Source organism: Apteryx rowi, unplaced genomic scaffold (genome assembly GCF_003343035.1).
Source record: "Apteryx rowi isolate R43461 unplaced genomic scaffold, aptRow1 scaffold_580, whole genome shotgun sequence".
NCBI lineage: Eukaryota > Metazoa > Chordata > Aves > Apterygiformes > Apterygidae > Apteryx > Apteryx rowi.
In genome coordinates, this window is record NW_020450850.1 from 29158 (window position 1) to 46371 (window position 17214).

A 17214-nucleotide genomic window follows, 5' to 3' on the forward strand; every position below is an offset into this window, starting at 1 on the left:
TCCTCTCTTCTTTCTTTCCTCTCTTCTTTCTTTCCTCTCTTCTTTCTTTCCTCTCTTCTTTCTTTCCTCTCTTCTTTCTTTCCTCTCTTCTTTCTCATTAGAAGATTTTAGCACAAGATTAGATTTCTTGCTGCCTACCTTCAGGAGCAAACAGTGTTTGACAGGCAGGGTATATGGGTGACTTGACAGTTGGAGATGGGGTGACAGGAGATACTGCTGTAGCTGAGGGATGAGGCTCTCTGCTGTACTTTGATCACTTAAATGAAGAGCAGTGAGGATCTCAGACCAGGCTGTAACAGGGCTTTGTTTCTTCCTGAATCCCATTCATTGTGGCCTTTGGAAAGCTGCCATGTTTTGCACTCTCCGTTCAGTACAGATGACCTAAAATGAACTTGATATCCTGCTGGGGGTGATGACCTGTTATATAGAAGACAGAAGTAATTCTGCCTTATGATGGTCCGTTTTCAGGCAGTAGACTGAGTGAAGATAGGTAGAGCTGTGTTCAGACCTGGGCTACAAGGCTATGCTACAGAGACTTACCTCCATGCTGCTGTCCGAGGGGTGCTGCATGCCTTGTCTCCTCCAGGCTACCAGCATGCAGTGATGTTCAGTCCAGCCAGGGAGTTAAAGCTGCTAGGTGCTATTAGAAATAAAGTTTAAACGGAAGTGGCCTGAAAATATTTTATATATGAATATAAAGTGATGCAATATAATACACAGTCTAGTGCACATTCACAATATGTGATGTGCCATGTGTTTGTTTCTGTTCTGCAGGTTGTGGCAAAGGGGCAAGCTGAGCTTTTGGGAAGGGTTCCCTACTCAAACAAAATAATAAACCTTAAAATCACGGAGAAGATGGTGCCTGCCTTTCGCTTTTTAGCTTACTACTTCATTGAGAACAAGGGTCATAAGGAGATTGTCGCTGATTCTGTATGGGTAGACATTGTGGATGTCTGCGAAGGAAAGGTACTGTCAAAGCAAAAAGCTTTTGTTATTGTATTCTAAAATTTAAAAAAAAATAAGAGGGATCTGCAGAGCGAGTGAGTGCAATTACACTTCAGATTTGGAGTTATAAAGTGGTAGACATGCTGGAAATTTTCATTTTTATTGAAAAAGGGAGTCCTCAGGATTCTTGCTAAAAAGTATACATGGAAAAGTTTCCAAAGAATGTTGGCAGAGACATTGTTCTTCTATAGGACAGGTTGTACCTGGAAAAAGATGGAAAATACAGTTTCAGACGGGTAAATCTCCCTCTGCAAATGTTTAGATATAAAAATCAACTGAGAAACACCATTAGTAAAACTTTTGTAACATCTCTAACCCTTTTTTCACCTTACTCCTCTTCTTTTTTGGTGCCATAAAGTAAAAAGGAAAAAATAAGACAAGAATATTTTTCCCAATAAAATGAAACACAGCTGCTGAAAAGTGCAAGCCATTCAAAATGATTTTTTTTTTCACCCTGAAAATGTTTTTTTGGAAGAAGAAGGTGATATTTCATTGAGAAAAAAGGTTTGCTGGAAAAAAATTCCATCTCTAACATCTCTAAATTCCATCTCTAATTGGCTAAAGAGCCAATTCTTCACTCATCAGGTAACAAAACCCCATTTAACTCAGGTTGGCATTTTTATTAATAATTCTGTTAAGTTCAAAATCACCATGGCTATTTCCACCAAACCTACAGAAGGGTCTACATCAGATATGCACCAGATCTGAACTCAATCATGCTGAAAAATACAAATGGGAATGGAAAGGAGACAGTACAATTACAAACTGTTTTAGGTTAGTTAATTTTTTTTATATTAATGAGTTGTTTTTTCCTCCATCTATTTTATGGTGATTTTGTTTCCACTGGAAAATAAAAAAATGATGTTGAAGGCCCTAGTTCAGCAAAGCCCTTATGCATACTTTTAATTCCCATTGACGCTTAAGTCCCATTGAAACATAGGGTTGAATATCCCACACAGACACATGAGTCTTTGAGCCTTCTCTTACTTGCCCCAGTGGGAGATACCTGCATCTATATCTTCCAAAAGGCAGGATCCCAAGTAGAAACTCTATGAAACACAACGTCCCCCAGTCTCTAACCACTGACAGTCACAGCTGACAGTATTCCCTGGCCAAAAAGTGTTTGCTTTTTATTAACAAATATGACATTTTTGTTTCAATATTTTCTATTTAGATTAAAGTGAGAACAGATCATGAGAAATATGAACCAACAGACAACATCAATTTACTGATTGAAACGGACCATGCGGGAATGGTTGCCTTAGCTGTGGTTGATAGAGCAGTTTTTATTCTGAACAAGCAAAATAAGCTTACATCCAAAAAAGTAAGATATCTGTAAGAAGAAAATATCATGTCCACTAGTCAAGCAAAGTTTTCTATTGCTGAAGAGAGGACCAGAATGTAATTAATGGCTATTAATTACTTAATCAAGCTTTGATAATCTTGAAAATGTTTTTGTTCTTGCAATTTACAATATATTTAAGATCAGCTGTCTGGGGATTTCCATTCTATGGCAGACAGGCTTGTAAATTAACATAAATTAATTGAAATTATTCCCCAACTAAAACATCCCTCAGCTTTAATCTCAATATTTAAGTGTAGCTTGTACCACCAGTTCATCTTGCTTCTATATATTGAGCTACTGCCCAACAGGTTACAATATTGTTTTTATATATAAAGAAAAAAAAGAAACTTTTGCAAGTGTGCACTGTCCAACTGTGCTTTTTTATTTGGCAGGTCTTTAATGCTATGAATTCCTATGATCTTGGATGTTCTGCAGGTGGTGGTGCAGATAGTGTTCAAGTTTTTACTGATGTGGGTCTGGCCTTTTTAACAGACACAATTAAATCCAATTTTCGGGAAGGTAGGTGTAATCTGTCCTTTACTTTAGATGTTAGTACAAGATCACAACATATCGGGGGGGGGGGGTGATTGTTTAAAAATTAGAAACATTTTATTGTTACACTGTTATGAGGCTTCCCTTTCATGTGGCTTTTTCTTTTTCTGTTCTCCCACCGAGTGCTGGTAGCTCAGATCTTGGTTGTTGGTCCTTTGGCACCTAGTTCAGCTGGGGCAGCCAGCCAGGGCTATAAGGTAGCTCTGCAAACTGTAGGTCTTTTGTGGATGAGATGGGTCTTCTCTGACTTACCTCATCAGGCTCTTAATATCACAGTATCATAACCAAACCTTTCTGTTCTTCTTTCCCAGGCTATAAATGCCCCCAGGATACCAGAAGGCAGAAGAGATCATTGGATTTCCAGAAGATAATGTCAGGAATTGGTATGCCCACATACCAAAAGGAAAGGCAAAGGGAAGTGGCTGGGATTTGGTGGGCAAGAAGTGATGAGATAGTACAGGACACCAAGATACTCATAGTCCCAGTTCTTGTGTTACATGACATAACCTCATACAAGGGTGTCTACAATGCCATGTGACCTGATACATTTATCCAAAAAAAAAAAAAAATCAAACAACAGAACCAACAAACAATGGTCTAGCTGCAAATGGAAACTCATTCACCATCTTCTAAACCCAAATGCAAAATACTTCTACTAGATATCATGTCATGGAATGAGATGGCTTTATATTCTTCAAGTTGTATATTCAAGAGGAAGATTATTTTTTGAAAAATTTTTGTGGCCAGGATTTGTTTTCTAGGTCCCATTTTTCTGTGATATTCTGCTTCAAAATTGTGCCAGCTTTGGCACTTTGTGCTCCAAGTAAAAGAAATGCTAATACAATATAGAATCTAAATTAAAAAAAAAAAAAAGAAAAAAAGCTTTCCTTTAGACCAGGTTACACAAATTGTTATTTTCTTGACAAAAGGCACCACGGCTTGAAGCCAGGTTCTTCTTAATTTTTGAAACTGATCACTTTCTTCAAGAACGAGAACAGTGCCGTGACTGTTTCTATCMAGATATCTGATTCTAAAGCATTAAGGAGACATTTTCAATTCACAATCTCCATGTGAAGAAAAAACTTAGACTAGAAGCTCTAGGACGGGGTAAAGCCCACCCTTTGCTCTTGTGTTTGTGTACTTTTTTTAGGGTGGACACAGGTCCCCAACTGCAGCTAAACTATTGCAACACCAGTCAACATTAACTGCAGAGAATGATTGGAACAAGTACAATGAACACCTTGATGTCTACTGCTGCTTCCACAGCACTAATCCTGGGCTTTAATTATGTTACAGCTAGCAAATATCAACACCCTGATCTACGAAAATGCTGTCACGATGGAATGAAACTAAATCCCATGAGGTTTTCTTGTGAGAAAAGGCTAACAAAGGTTGCTGGTTCCACTGAATGCAAAAAAGCTTTCAAAGTCTGTTGCGAGAAGGCCACAGCCCTCAGGAAGGAGGTGTCGAAGCGAAGAAGTGGAGTGGGATTGGCACGAAGTAAAGATTGGTGACATGCAACTGTCGAAAGAAAAATATCCTTCCTTCCAGGGGCAAGGGAGGGTTAAGGGGGATTAAACGCTGCAGAGCAGGAAAGAAGCTCTYGTATGAGTGTCTGATCATCTCAGTGTGCCCCTTTAGAGTGTGGCGCACACACCGTTGTGTCAGCATAACTGAGAGGGCAGCAAACTAAGGATGTGAGAGTGAAAGGATGACTTCTTGGGGTGAGAAAAGGCAGGAATCGCTTTAGCAGCCTTTGCTGCCAGAACTGCTTTAACATGGAGCTATTGGACTCTGCCTGCAACCTGGGAGGGTGCAAATGGCTGAGCAGCATAACGGGGTGATCTCCGTTCCCATCTCTGAGCAACCTTGTCTTTCATGAGTGTTTTATTAGTGTCACTATTATTATAGCTTCCAAGTACTTGCAAAACACTACCTGATATGAAGCGACAATTTTATCTCTGTCTTTCTTCTTTTCTTCTCCCTAATGTCCATCTCTGATCACACAGGAGCTCATGTCACCAAAATAAAAAAAAAAAATCCTTTGTGTTGAAAATGACCATATTCAAAGTGTGATTTCTGCTACCATTTTTCTCTGATCTCACTTGCATGCTCTATCACTCTATCACAAATATGTGACTGGGAAGCAGGAATGTCTGCTACTCATAACTAAAGGGGAATGTTTTCTTGTTTGGCAGCATATAATTATTGAGCTTGGAAGGAAGACTTATGCTTTTGTTCAAAGACAATCTTTGGTCATTGCTTCTCTTTTTCAGCATTTTTTTGAAATGCACAAGATCAAACCCAGATGAAGTCTTTTTATACACAATATTTTTCATGCTGCTTTCTCTCTGACAGACTCTCCTGTAAGACAGTATGAAGTCAGCAGACAAAGGCTTCAGAACAGAACCCCACTTTTGTTTTACAGATTATGATCTTCGTGAAGATGAAGTTTTTGATGAAACTTCCATCAGCTTACGCAGCTATTTTCCAGAGAGCTGGTGGTGGAATTTAAAAGAACTGAAAAATCCTGGAAACCATAGGTAATGTACTATCTGAATAGGTGAATCCAACTTTATTTGTATAATAAAATTTATATACACATCAGTTTTATTTGGTACAAAGAATTCAGAAAATTTGCAAATATTTTGTTTCCATTGCTGAGGGAATACTTTTTCCCTTACAATCCTCAAACTTCAGCAAATGATGTTAACATTTCATACATTCTTCTTAATACCGTTTATTTTGTGTTTCTTAGTATAAGAAGTATTGTTCCTGACTCTATAACTACCTGGGAAATTCAGGCAATAAGTATATCTCCTGAAAAAGGTAAAAGTATTGTTATTTTATTGGATTGCTTTGTACTGATGCATAGAGAATGTGTATTGTTTAAAACATACAGATGCAATGCTAAGTTGACAGAGTGTGACAGTGTATACTGCAAAATGCAAGGTCTTTTGACCATGATACTTAATCTTCCTTTTTATGCCATATTAAAGCTCAACTAGAAGTTAAGGGCTACATACTATGTATATGAAGAAAACAAGCTGAAGATGCTTGCAGGAGATACCTGTCTCCTTCTGCTCTTGACCTTGGAGGAGGCCTGGCATTGAGTTTTGACTAGACACCTAATTTTTTATCAACTGATGTTAAGTGTTTAATTCTCAACTTTGTTTTTTTTCTTATCCCAGGATTTTGCATAGCTGACCCTCACACCTTTGAGGTTTTCAAAGACTTTTTTATATCCATGAGGTTACCATACTCAGTTAAACGACATGAACAACTAGAAATAAAAGCAGTGGTTTACAACTATCTGCCCAAAGATCTCCAGGTAGTATTACCACTGACTACTATGATATAAAGATCTATATATCTAGCTAGCTATGTAGCTATCTATCAGTATAATAGAAATAACCTRACTGCCTTTCATTGCCCTCCTAAAACCTGAATACCATGCTCCCATTTTGAAAGTTTCACCAAGAACAGGATCCAGTTCTGCTTGCTTGTCACACTTGCTATATAAGACAGATTTCATTTACTGTATTACACAGCCAAATTCCATGTCTTTTGGACATGTCTTCTCCCATGTTATTGAAGCAACTAGCTACGTTTTTGCTGTCTGCCAGTCTGGGCAACACTCAGCTACTAAAAAAGCAGGTACAGAAGATGCAGAGGTATATTGGGAGCATGCAGTCCAGTATGTTAGATGTACTGTACATATCCAGCACAGCTACATCTGTGATCACACTCATTCATTGTGCATACAGTGCAAAGCCACCTTTTGTATGCATGTGGCACCTATCCAGCACTGTGCAGGGCCTCCAGGTTCCTTAAGCTGATTCTGCTTCTTTTATCTCTTACCTCAGCCAGCTCTGCTGGCTGGCATCTTCTGAACTGTGTTGAAAGGAGGAGACCTAGAAGAGTGTACTATCCTTCTTACTTCCCTGTGGTTCAGGGATCTTCCAAAACTATATTGCATATTCAATGTAATGAATAAATACTAGCTAATTTACCTTCACAGACATCCTCAGTGTTGATGAGTGTTAACAGGCCATAGGATCATAGGAGAATTCAGGTTGGAAGGACCTCAGGAAGGTCCAGGTAGAGCAGGCTGCTCAGGGCCTTGTCCAGTCAAGCACAGACTACCCCCAAGGATGGAGATTGCACAGTCTCTTCAGGTAACCTGTGCCATGTTTGACTACCTCCTGGTGAAAAAGTTTTCCCACCTTTATAGGTGGAGAATAAGAAATTTAAGAGAGCTAAGCGAAAAGCAATTTCTGTCTTGCAGAACGTCTGTATTGCTATTTCCTTTCTGAGCACAAGCCTTGTCTCTGTAGGTTACAGTGAAGATGGCTGCAGAGAAGGGGCTGTGCACTGCAGAGACAGCAGAAAAGCCTGTGCAGCTGAAGCTGACAGCCGGGGGGAACTCGGCAACACCAGCCTATTTCTCAGTTGTTCCTCTGTCTGTAGGAGAAATTCCAATTACTATTACTGCTTTTGACCCAGCTTCTGGGCACAGTGACAGTATTAGGAAGAACCTCAACGTTGAGGTAAGCATAACTAGCAGAGGGCAGGTACATCATAATTATGCGTTTCTCCTCAAATAATATTATGCTCTATGTGCAGAGTTCTTGTGAAGGGAACGAAATCCTAGAAACATAAAGTTGGGAGCAATCTCAAGAAAGCTAATTTTCATCAAGGAGTGAGAGAATGCTATAGCACAGGGAAGAAATTTCACCCTGGGGTGGGCTTATGACTACTGTATGTGGAAAGAATTATTTCATAAGGCAAAAAGACAACAGTCTACCCATGACATTGTTACAACTTTCTTCATACAGTCAGTGGTCATTTCTTAGTCTTTAGCTTTCATATGTTTCATCAATATTTATAAAAGGTCTTTTTTCACTTATGAAGCCAAGATTGAAGTTGTTCATCTACTGATATTTTGAGAGGGAAATAGCCTCTGCTAATCATAGCATTTAACCCTATTTTATTCCTTCTAGTTAATGGATCTTCAAGCTAAACAGTTGCATAGGTGGAGAACATAAAGGCAAAGAAAGATGCTGAGTTGATTATTTAATCTCACTGCTCTATTTTGAAATAATGAAGAGGTGCCATTTTCATAAGTCAGTGCTGACCAGCAGAGACTCATTACAGCACATTAGAAGCAGCTGAGGGCCATATTTAAATTACACAAAAAGAGAAGAATATGTCTCCTTGCACCATTAATGTGAAGGTATAGTCCCACCAATAAAGACAAGGCCAGAGAGCTTGCAGCTGTCTCTGATGTTTTTGTGGAAAACTACATCCCTGGGAAACTGGCTGAAATGTGTCTAGGTTATGAAGACATTAAAAAGATTGCTCCTCACATAGTGTACTGCTCAATAACAGGTATTTTAGTTTTAGTAACTCTTGTTTATTATTTCCTTTATTACTCCAGTCATCTTACTATGAAAGTCCTGTGGTTATATAAAAGTGTATTATTTTTATGTCAGTTAAGATTAAATTGGAAGATATAAAACAACCAACGTAGGACAGGTTGGTGTTTTAATTTTCTTCAGACAGTTTTATTGTGCCAGTTTAAATGTTTTACATGTTACAGGTTTCCAATCTGGTAATCTTAGTGGGCTTTCTTTATTGCCCTCCGCAGCCTCCCTCTCTCTTTTTGAATTATGTTGTAGAGTTGTGTTCATGGAAATCTTATGTTGCTTTGCTACAGTCAGTTGATTGATAACTGAAAAGGGAGAAGAGTTGTTGATGGTTTGGAAATGGTGGGAAGAATGAAAAGGAGGTAGAGATGAATATCAGGGCCTGCATACATGTGCATCAGGAAGAGTGTTGCCAGCAGGTCGAGGGAGGTGATCCTCCCCCTCTACTCAGCCCTGGTGAGGCCACATCTGGAGTACTGCGTCCAGTTCTGGGCTCCCCAGTACAAGAGGGATGTGGCACTACTGGAGCAAGTCCAGCAAAGGGCTACAAAGATGATGGAGCATCTCTCTTATGAGGAAAGGCTGAGAGAGCTGGGCCTGTTTAGCCTGGAGAAGAGAAGGCTGAGAGGAGATCTTATCAACGTGTACGAGTATCTGAAGGGAGGGTGTCGAGAGGATGGGGCCAGACTCTTGTCAGTGGTGCCCAGCGACAGGACGCGAGGCAACGGGCACAAACTGAAACACAGACAGTTCCATCTGAACATGAGGAAAAACTTTTTTACTGTGAGGGTGACAGAGCACTGGAACAGGYTGCCCAGAGAGGTTGTGGAGTCTCCCTCTCTGGAGATATTCAAAACCTGCCTGGATGTGATCCTGTGCAATGTGCTCTAGGTGACCCTGCTTGAGCAGGGGGGTTGTACTAGATGATCTCCAGAGGTCCCTTCCAACCTCAACCATTCTGTGATTCTGTGATTCTGTGAAGGGATGATGGGAAACTGTTGTTACAAACCATAGCTTTTCTAGAGATTGACACAGTCTCAGAATTCGGTGCTATACCAAAACAGATAAGGTGGCTGTAAACAGAGCTTCATTAAAATATAGGCTTTTGGAAGAGGGATATGTGGAAATCAGCAGGGAAATAAATTTGAATTTTACTAACRGTATGAACTCAGAAGTTGATGAACTTCATAGATGAGCAGTGTATAAATGAAGTCCTGCTGATAACTTTACTTGCATGGTACACTGAGCTGAAAACAAACTTTGAAGTTTCATTCTTCTGGGTTGTTTTTGGTTTATAGTATTACATCCAGGGAAATGTGTCAATAATAACAAAAAAGCCAATAGAGTTCTTTAGCATTTCATGTGGAGACTGAAATTCTGATTTCAAGCTTCAGTTTTACTTGAAGAGAAATCTCACTCCAAAATAAACTATTTCTGCCATCTGCTGGTCTACTGTAAGGGCTGAGACCATAGTTTCACATAGCTTATTTTCCGGTGTGAGTGCCTGGAAAAAGTTTGACTTTTTTTTTTTTTTCCTCAATTGTACAGGCTGAAGGTGTTTTACAAAGAGAAGAGCAGACCATTTGGATTAATAGTGACTGTAAGTTACACAGAAGAGTGAGATACAGATGAGGTTTGGAGTAGGGGCAGTGCTTGTAAGGCCTGGTGTAAACATTCAACAAGCATGGTGAAATATTTCTTAACATAAAAATGTTGCTTTGGGTTGACAGAAACTTGTCACAAATCCCTTTATCCAAAAAATGCCAAAACCCTCAGGAAAGCCAAATCATTTAATTCTAGACTTTTAGAAGAGATCTGTATTATTTCTGTGTTTCAATGTATCATTCTTTTATTATTATAGGGTCTTAAAAGAGGTTAAAAAGTGAAATTAAATTCTTCATTTCAGCCCAATGAACATTGTGGATATCTGAAAATTAAATCAACTTAAAGCAAGATAAACATCTTTTTTCATAAATTTCCATTTAACATTTCTTGTAACATTTCTGTCATAATTACTATCAACTGTGAGACATTTCATGAAAAGCCTGTTCCAAAATTACAGTGTATGTTATTTTCATTCAAAGAGCTGTCTTTATTATTTATCTACAGTTAAGTCTCGTATGCTGGACCTGAACAGACCGTCTGATATGGTACCAGATTCTGACAGTCACGTGTTTGTTAGCCTGAAAGGTAAATGTAACCTTTTGTCAGTAACTTTTTGATAAGTGGCACACTATATGCTCCTTTATGCTGCTGATTCCTGAACTTTGAGTCTCCATTCCTTCCTAGGTTTTCTGCCATGATCCAAATATTTTGTGCTACATGCCCAGGTCATAGATGAAGACAGCCCCAAGACTGATCCAGTACTTTACCCTTTCTAATTATTCCTCCCCACTTGAACTGGATAATAGCTTCATGCAGTCCATCCTGCCTCCCTGTGCCCAGACTAACTTTATGGCAAGGCCAGAGAAGAAAGAAAGCGTTCACCTTCTCTATTAACCCCACACAGTATATAGTCCTTTTGAAATCCACTGAATTCTTCAGAAATAAAGATGTCAGACTGTGATCTTTAAGTTCTGGAAAGGTCTGCTTTTCTAATGAGAAGATATCTATAATCATATATTCAGTTAATCAAATGCATACGTACATTTATTAAAAACATGTGACAGCAAATGCACATACTAATGTTAAAAACAAATTTCCCAGGAACTATAAAATAATGCATCCTTGATACAAAGGCTATCCATTTCCAATCCCCATTCTAAAGTAGGGGGATGCTTGAACTCATCAAATAACAAAATCGCAGAAAAAATAAATTGCCCCAAATGTCTGACATGTTTAAGGCCATATAATGCAGTTTTCTTTGTGCTCTGTGGGAGGACAAAGTCTGGTTTGACAGGAATTTTCCAGCCTGAACCTGAGGCACCAGTCTTTCTCCCTGTTCTTGCTTCTCTGCCTCCAGTAGCCCCAGGACTTTCTCCTTTGTGCTCTTTCATTGCCTCAGCCTCCTTCCTCCAGCATTTCCAGGGCCTGTTCTCTCACCCTTGGTCTTCTCTAGCTTTACAGAGTGATAATTAGCTGAAAACAGTGTTTCATAATTGGAAGTATCACACAGCTGTGTAATCAGGCCATGCTAGAGTGTCAACCTATAGTAAGTAAGTATCACATTTTTTTTCATTTTACCCCAGCCAGCTTTAAATACAGTGTTTTGGCATATGTCTTTTACTTCAGGGAATATTATGGGTGAGTCCACTGAAAATTGTCTTACTGCCGCTGGAATTGATAAACTTATCAAGGTGCCAACAGGCTGTGCAGAGCAGACAATGGTGAAAATGGCCCCTGCAGTCTATGCTATTGAGTACTTGGATGCAAGTGAGCAGTGGGTGAACCTTAAGCCTGAACGGAAGGATGAAGCCATCAGGATGATTGAACAAGGTATGCAGAAAAAAAACCTCAGAAACCAGCCTACACTGGCTTGTTAATCCTTGCATTGCATATTACACTTTATTCCTTGAGAAATGACTGAGCATTACCTTAACACAACCATGCAGAAGTACCATTGACAATCTGTAGATAGTCATGAGAAACAAGATTTAGGTGCCTAACTGCTTATATCTGACATTGCAGCAGTATTGGCATTCACAGTCACCCCTCTCCCATGGCTAATTTAGAAGCAGGATTCCTTGGACCAAAGGAAGATCTGAGCTGATCACTGTCATCCCTTTCAGAGTTACTGGACAGAAAAGGGCAGTTGCAGAGTGTGAAACATTTCATCCTAATGTATAGGTGCAAAATAGGCCAAGATGAATCATATCCTAAAAATGCCTAGTTCTCTCCCTGAACCACAGAGTGTGCTTAGGATGACCAGCTTGGATGTAGACGTCTCTGCTGCAGATGTCTTTGTTTGTCAAGAGAACCATCACCAAGGAAAGTCCCAATGGTAATCATGGAATTGACGCTTCCTCTTCCACTTGTTCATATTCACCACATGGGCTAGAATGACTCTAACAGCCTTGGACCAAGCCAAAGAGGGAGTCTCCTTCAGGAGAGGACAGCTGTAAGGCTGCTTCTTGAAGAGACCATTGCAAGCCCATCCACAGATGGTATTTTATACACAGCAAAGCCAGAATCATAGCTGGTGGAAGTGGAGATGTTCCAGGTCACAGGCGCTCAAGAAGGTCCCAAGAGTTATCAGTATTATAGCAGGTACAGCTGGTCTTTCCAAATTGTAGTGGCGTGCATATGGCTTAAAGCAATATAATGCACTTGTCTTTATGAGCTTCAGATCCTATGCAGCACAGAATTCATCAGTGAAAAATAAGAGTAAAAACAGATTAAAAACACATGTCAACAGTTGCTGATTGGAGGTCTTTAGTCATTTATCTAAGGTTGCCTAAAGCAACATGAGATCCTGCTGCTGATGATTTTTATTATCAACAGCTTTCAGTCCCTACATTGTGCTTTTGTTGATACTTACTAGAGAAGTTCACTGGAATAGAAAACTAGTTCTATAGAAATGATACAGATTTTGTCAAGATAACAGCATGATCAAGAACAGAGCCCACAACTCCTGATTTCTAAGCCTGTGTCTGACCCAGTAGGTGATGTTTTGTATCCTTTTTGATAAAAGATGACTGTATGGGAAAAAGTTTCCCAAGATTCACCGTACAGAAAATGCCTTGGTATCCACATATCTACAGATGCCTGCAGTTTTCAGATTCTTCTCATGGCTCACCTTAAATCAAACAACACCTTCTAAGCTTAGCTTTTTATCTGCTTCAAAGATCAGCTAACCCAGTCATTTCCTCTTTAACATACTAGAGAACACCTCCGCATACTCTTCTACTGGTCAATACTGCATGTCTCCTTGTTAATGCAAGTGACATGAAGATGCCTAACAAATGTGCATATTCGCTGAGTAGTATATATGCTGTCTTGTTCATACAGGTTATACTAGGCTGCTTGAGTTTCAAAAGGAGGATGGTTCCTATGGAGCATTTAAAACAATCCCCAGTAGTGTATGGTAAGTATATTTTTCATAATCAGCCTTGGTTGTTTTTTTAAAAAATATCACTATTATAATTTGATGCATCAAATGTTTTGTTTGGGGGCTTTGGACTTGATTTTCAAAATCTGGTGGGCATAGTGTTGCCCACGTACTTGTGTCACGGATGGTCAATCATTTAAGTCTCTAAGAAGGTTTAGTCCTTGATGAAAGAGGCTTATACTTAGCCACTGATTATTTTGCATATGCCACAGGGTAGGAGGGTTCACACTGTCATTGCAATTCTGATGGTGCCTGATAACTAACTCACTGGGTTCCAGTAAGCTTACTGTGTTGCATTTGAATCTATGTACAGAATGGGTATGTTTCTTTTCCCATCAATATGGTCATCTATAAATATATGTCAACACAAGTCTGGAACATTTTTTTTCATGCAGGTTAACTGCATTCATTGTTAAAGTACTCACAAGGTGCAGAGAATACATTAGTGTGCAAGATGGTCACATACACAAATCCATTTCCTACTTGGTTAATCAGCAGCAGCCAGATGATTCATTCCACGACCATCACCCAGTGCTGGACAGGACTATGCAGGTGGGTCTTTAGTGTTTTGAAGAATCCATTGCACATTTAGGGCTGTTAGGGATAGAAGAGAATATTCTTATTTGTTGAATACCAACTAATTTATCTAAAAGAAAAGAAATCTATAACATATGTACAAAACCTGTAATGCAGTGATCTATTAGAAGACCCATTATGTCAGAGAAGCATAGCTAGCACTCCGACACCTTTATTTTTTGATTCAGTTTTCAATAATTGTGCACCTGGCCTTGGCCTCTCGAGCACTTAGAAAATTAGTACTGAGATCTTTGTGCTATGTACAAATTGGTGCTTTTTATTTCTAAAGCCCATAGAATCATAATTTAAGTTGGAAGGGACTTCCAGGGGTCATCTAGTCCAACCTCCTGCTCAGATCAGGTTGCTCTGAACCTTGTCCAGTCAAGTCGTGAACACCTCCAAGGATAGCATCTCTGGGTAAACCGCTCTGGGTAACCTGTTCTGATATTTAACTATCCTCATGGAAAAACTATTTCCTAATACCTAATCAGAATTTTCTTTTTTCCGCTTTCCGCTTGTTGCCTCTTGTTCTGTCTAGCTCCATCTTCTCTGCATGCTCTGGTCTCAAAGCTGTCAACAGCAATCCTCGCCCCAGGGTTTTATTCTTGATGTCAGACAACAGAACTTTTGAGGAGTGTTTGTTAGCCCACACATCCCTTGTAAGCATCCAGAAACAAAAATTTGTTACACTCTCCAAGCATCTGGGTACAAAAATAATATGCACCTTCTAAAATTCATTGAAAATACAGGTATCTCTGTACTACCCTTAAAAAAAAAAAAAAAAAAAAAAGACTTCTTTTAGTGATTTTTTTCAAATCACTAGTGAGGCTTTTCCCCTCAAACCCTATTCCTCAGTTCGTGTAATGCTATTGAAAACAACCAGATCAAGAGCAGGCCCACAGTTTGGGGGTTTTTTTGGCCTCTGTTCATGCTGAGATACTTAGCTTCTGTTTCATATTTGCTTCAAGAACTGTTCATGATATTTGTGTACAGAGACTTAAATTGCTCAAAGCAAACAATTTGTCCTTCTCCAAAGTGCAAACTTTTGGGGCTGAGTGAGGGAGAAGGGTGAGGATCCTAAGGCTGCTGTCAGAAGGAGAGCATGAGCAAAAGAGTTGCAAAGAGAAATAGGAATGAAAATACAGATCTTCAGGGAAAAATGCTAAGGAGGGCACTCTGTTTAGCTTGTCAAGACGACGATTGGGAAATGATCTGGTTATGGTGTATGTGGATGGGTATGTCACCTTTGCAGGGGAGAAGTTCTGGGTTCTATAGGGCTCTTTAGTCTATAGGGAGTAGTAGAGAAAAAAAGTCATTGGAAATTGAAGCCATTAATATTCCAGTGAGGAACTGTAAATTTTTAACCATGAGTTAAATAATTAATATTTGATTACCAGCTGAAGGATGTGGCAGGTTGTCCATCTCTTAACAATGCCTAATTAAAACTGGCTGCCATTGTAGAAGATAACACTTTAGGTGGACACAAGTTATCGAGCAAAATTAAAGGGTGAACTGCAAGGCCTATAGTCAGATGACGAGAGAGGCTTTGAATTTATGAAAAGTGATCTTCTACTTTAAAAGCATTTATAAGCATATTCATAAGCAAATGCATGTACATTTAATTTTTCCTTTTCATGTTTTGTCTTCCAGGGTGGCATTAAGACAGCAGAAGAGGATTTGGCTTTGACAGCCTTTGTAACCATTGCATTGCAACAGTCTCTACCAGTTTACGAGTCATCTGCTGCGGTAGGAAGCCTGACTTTTTGTACTTAAGTCTGAAGGCTGTTGAACAATGGCATGTCCACCCTCCTATCTTAAAGTACTGCAAGTGGGAAGGGATTAGTCTGTTTACTACATCTGTGATGGACAAGAAAAGATACAGTAGCCTAATGTACAACAAGGTGTTTTGAGTTAGACACTCCATTATTAATGGCTTTAATCACAAAGTAAAAATTAAAATTGTCTCAAAAATGGCTGTACTGAATTTTTCTAATTTCCTAGTATTCATATCAGCATTAGTGCTTACTATCTTTGGACCACTTTTTCAGATGATTCCATTCTGTTTTCACAGATAGAAGTGATTAGAAAAGCTGTGGCTTACATGAAAAACCATCTTTCAAGAAACCTGAATTTTTATTCTACAGCCATCACTGCTTACTCTCTGACACTTGTTCAGTCCAATAGTGATGAAGCCCAATGGGCAACAGAAAAATTAAGGGGCTGTTCTTCTTTTGATGAAGGTACTAGTAACTTATCTTAAAAATTAAACTTGGAAAGCAATCTTCCTAATTAAAAAACTTTGAGCACTCTGCTACATGAATAAAGCAAATTCAAGTAAAAGAAGGTCATTTAATATTATAAAAGTGTATATGTATGTATATGTAATACACTTAATTGTAGAAACCACATCATTACATATTTTGATGTTTAAATTACAATATGTAATTTATATGCTTGACATCACTTTAAAGTAACAACTTAGGATTCTGAATTTTGCATTGCGACCTCACCTGATACTGGAGTTGGAAGAAAACCATGGTAAATAATCAGTTACTTTTCCTGCTTCCTCCTCTCTGTTTCCCCACTGCCTACCAAGGCTTCTGCTCCCTGAAAGTGCAGCAAGAAAAATGTTCAAGCCAGCTGAGAAAGAAGAAACCTTTGATGGGCAGCGGGATTGAGCAGCTACATGTGGGAGCAGTCTAAAACATATTTGCCAGCAAAGGCAAATATGTCTCTCCCAGTTCACCCACTTTCAAAACCTCCCACCAGTCCTAAGTGCTTTGCTCCAGCCCCACACAGATGTCACTTCTTCCCTTCCAGTGTGCGGCTGTGGTCAATGATGAGTCGCTTCATTGTGTGGCTGCATGGCAAAGCTATTCCTTTCTTAAAATTCCTTTGGTAAATCCATCATGGTTTAATAGCCATAGTTTAAGCATAGAGAATATGCTTCTCTTAATCAAGCCTGGACTTATGGGGATAATTAGTACTATAATCTTTTGGGTACCACCTGAGACAATGTTACCACTTCACTGGATGGACATTTCTGTGCAGTGGGATCAGCAGACTGTGATCATTGGATAAGACAGAATTGAAAACTTAGTGGGTTTTTTTTCCTTTCCATTCTCTCTGCTTCCCAGCTGATTTGTTGTTCTCGTGGTAACATCTGTGATTTCTGGTTTATCATTGCTATGACACAAAATATCTATTGTGCAGAATCATAGTCATTTTTTGCAAATGTCTTTACCAACTGGATTGAAGAT

At 39.2% G+C, this 17214-nt stretch overlaps 1 protein-coding gene across 1 annotated transcript in view; it reads left to right on the forward strand.

The window, feature by feature from the left end:
* Window positions 1-17214, forward strand: part of LOC112974022 (complement C4-like) — a 48969-nt gene that overhangs the window by 18132 nt on the left and 13623 nt on the right. The window contains exons 13-28 of the mRNA XM_026082533.1: window positions 775-966; window positions 2180-2329; window positions 2743-2869; window positions 3214-3285; window positions 4199-4402; window positions 5331-5445; window positions 5661-5731; window positions 6094-6233; window positions 7240-7452; window positions 9880-9931; window positions 10441-10521; window positions 11563-11766; window positions 13279-13354; window positions 13774-13930; window positions 15605-15707; window positions 16030-16194. Coding sequence (XP_025938318.1) covers window positions 775-966; window positions 2180-2329; window positions 2743-2869; window positions 3214-3285; window positions 4199-4402; window positions 5331-5445; window positions 5661-5731; window positions 6094-6233; window positions 7240-7452; window positions 9880-9931; window positions 10441-10521; window positions 11563-11766; window positions 13279-13354; window positions 13774-13930; window positions 15605-15707; window positions 16030-16194 — 2122 coding nt within the window. The remainder of the gene's footprint in view (window positions 1-774; window positions 967-2179; window positions 2330-2742; window positions 2870-3213; window positions 3286-4198; window positions 4403-5330; window positions 5446-5660; window positions 5732-6093; window positions 6234-7239; window positions 7453-9879; window positions 9932-10440; window positions 10522-11562; window positions 11767-13278; window positions 13355-13773; window positions 13931-15604; window positions 15708-16029; window positions 16195-17214) is intronic.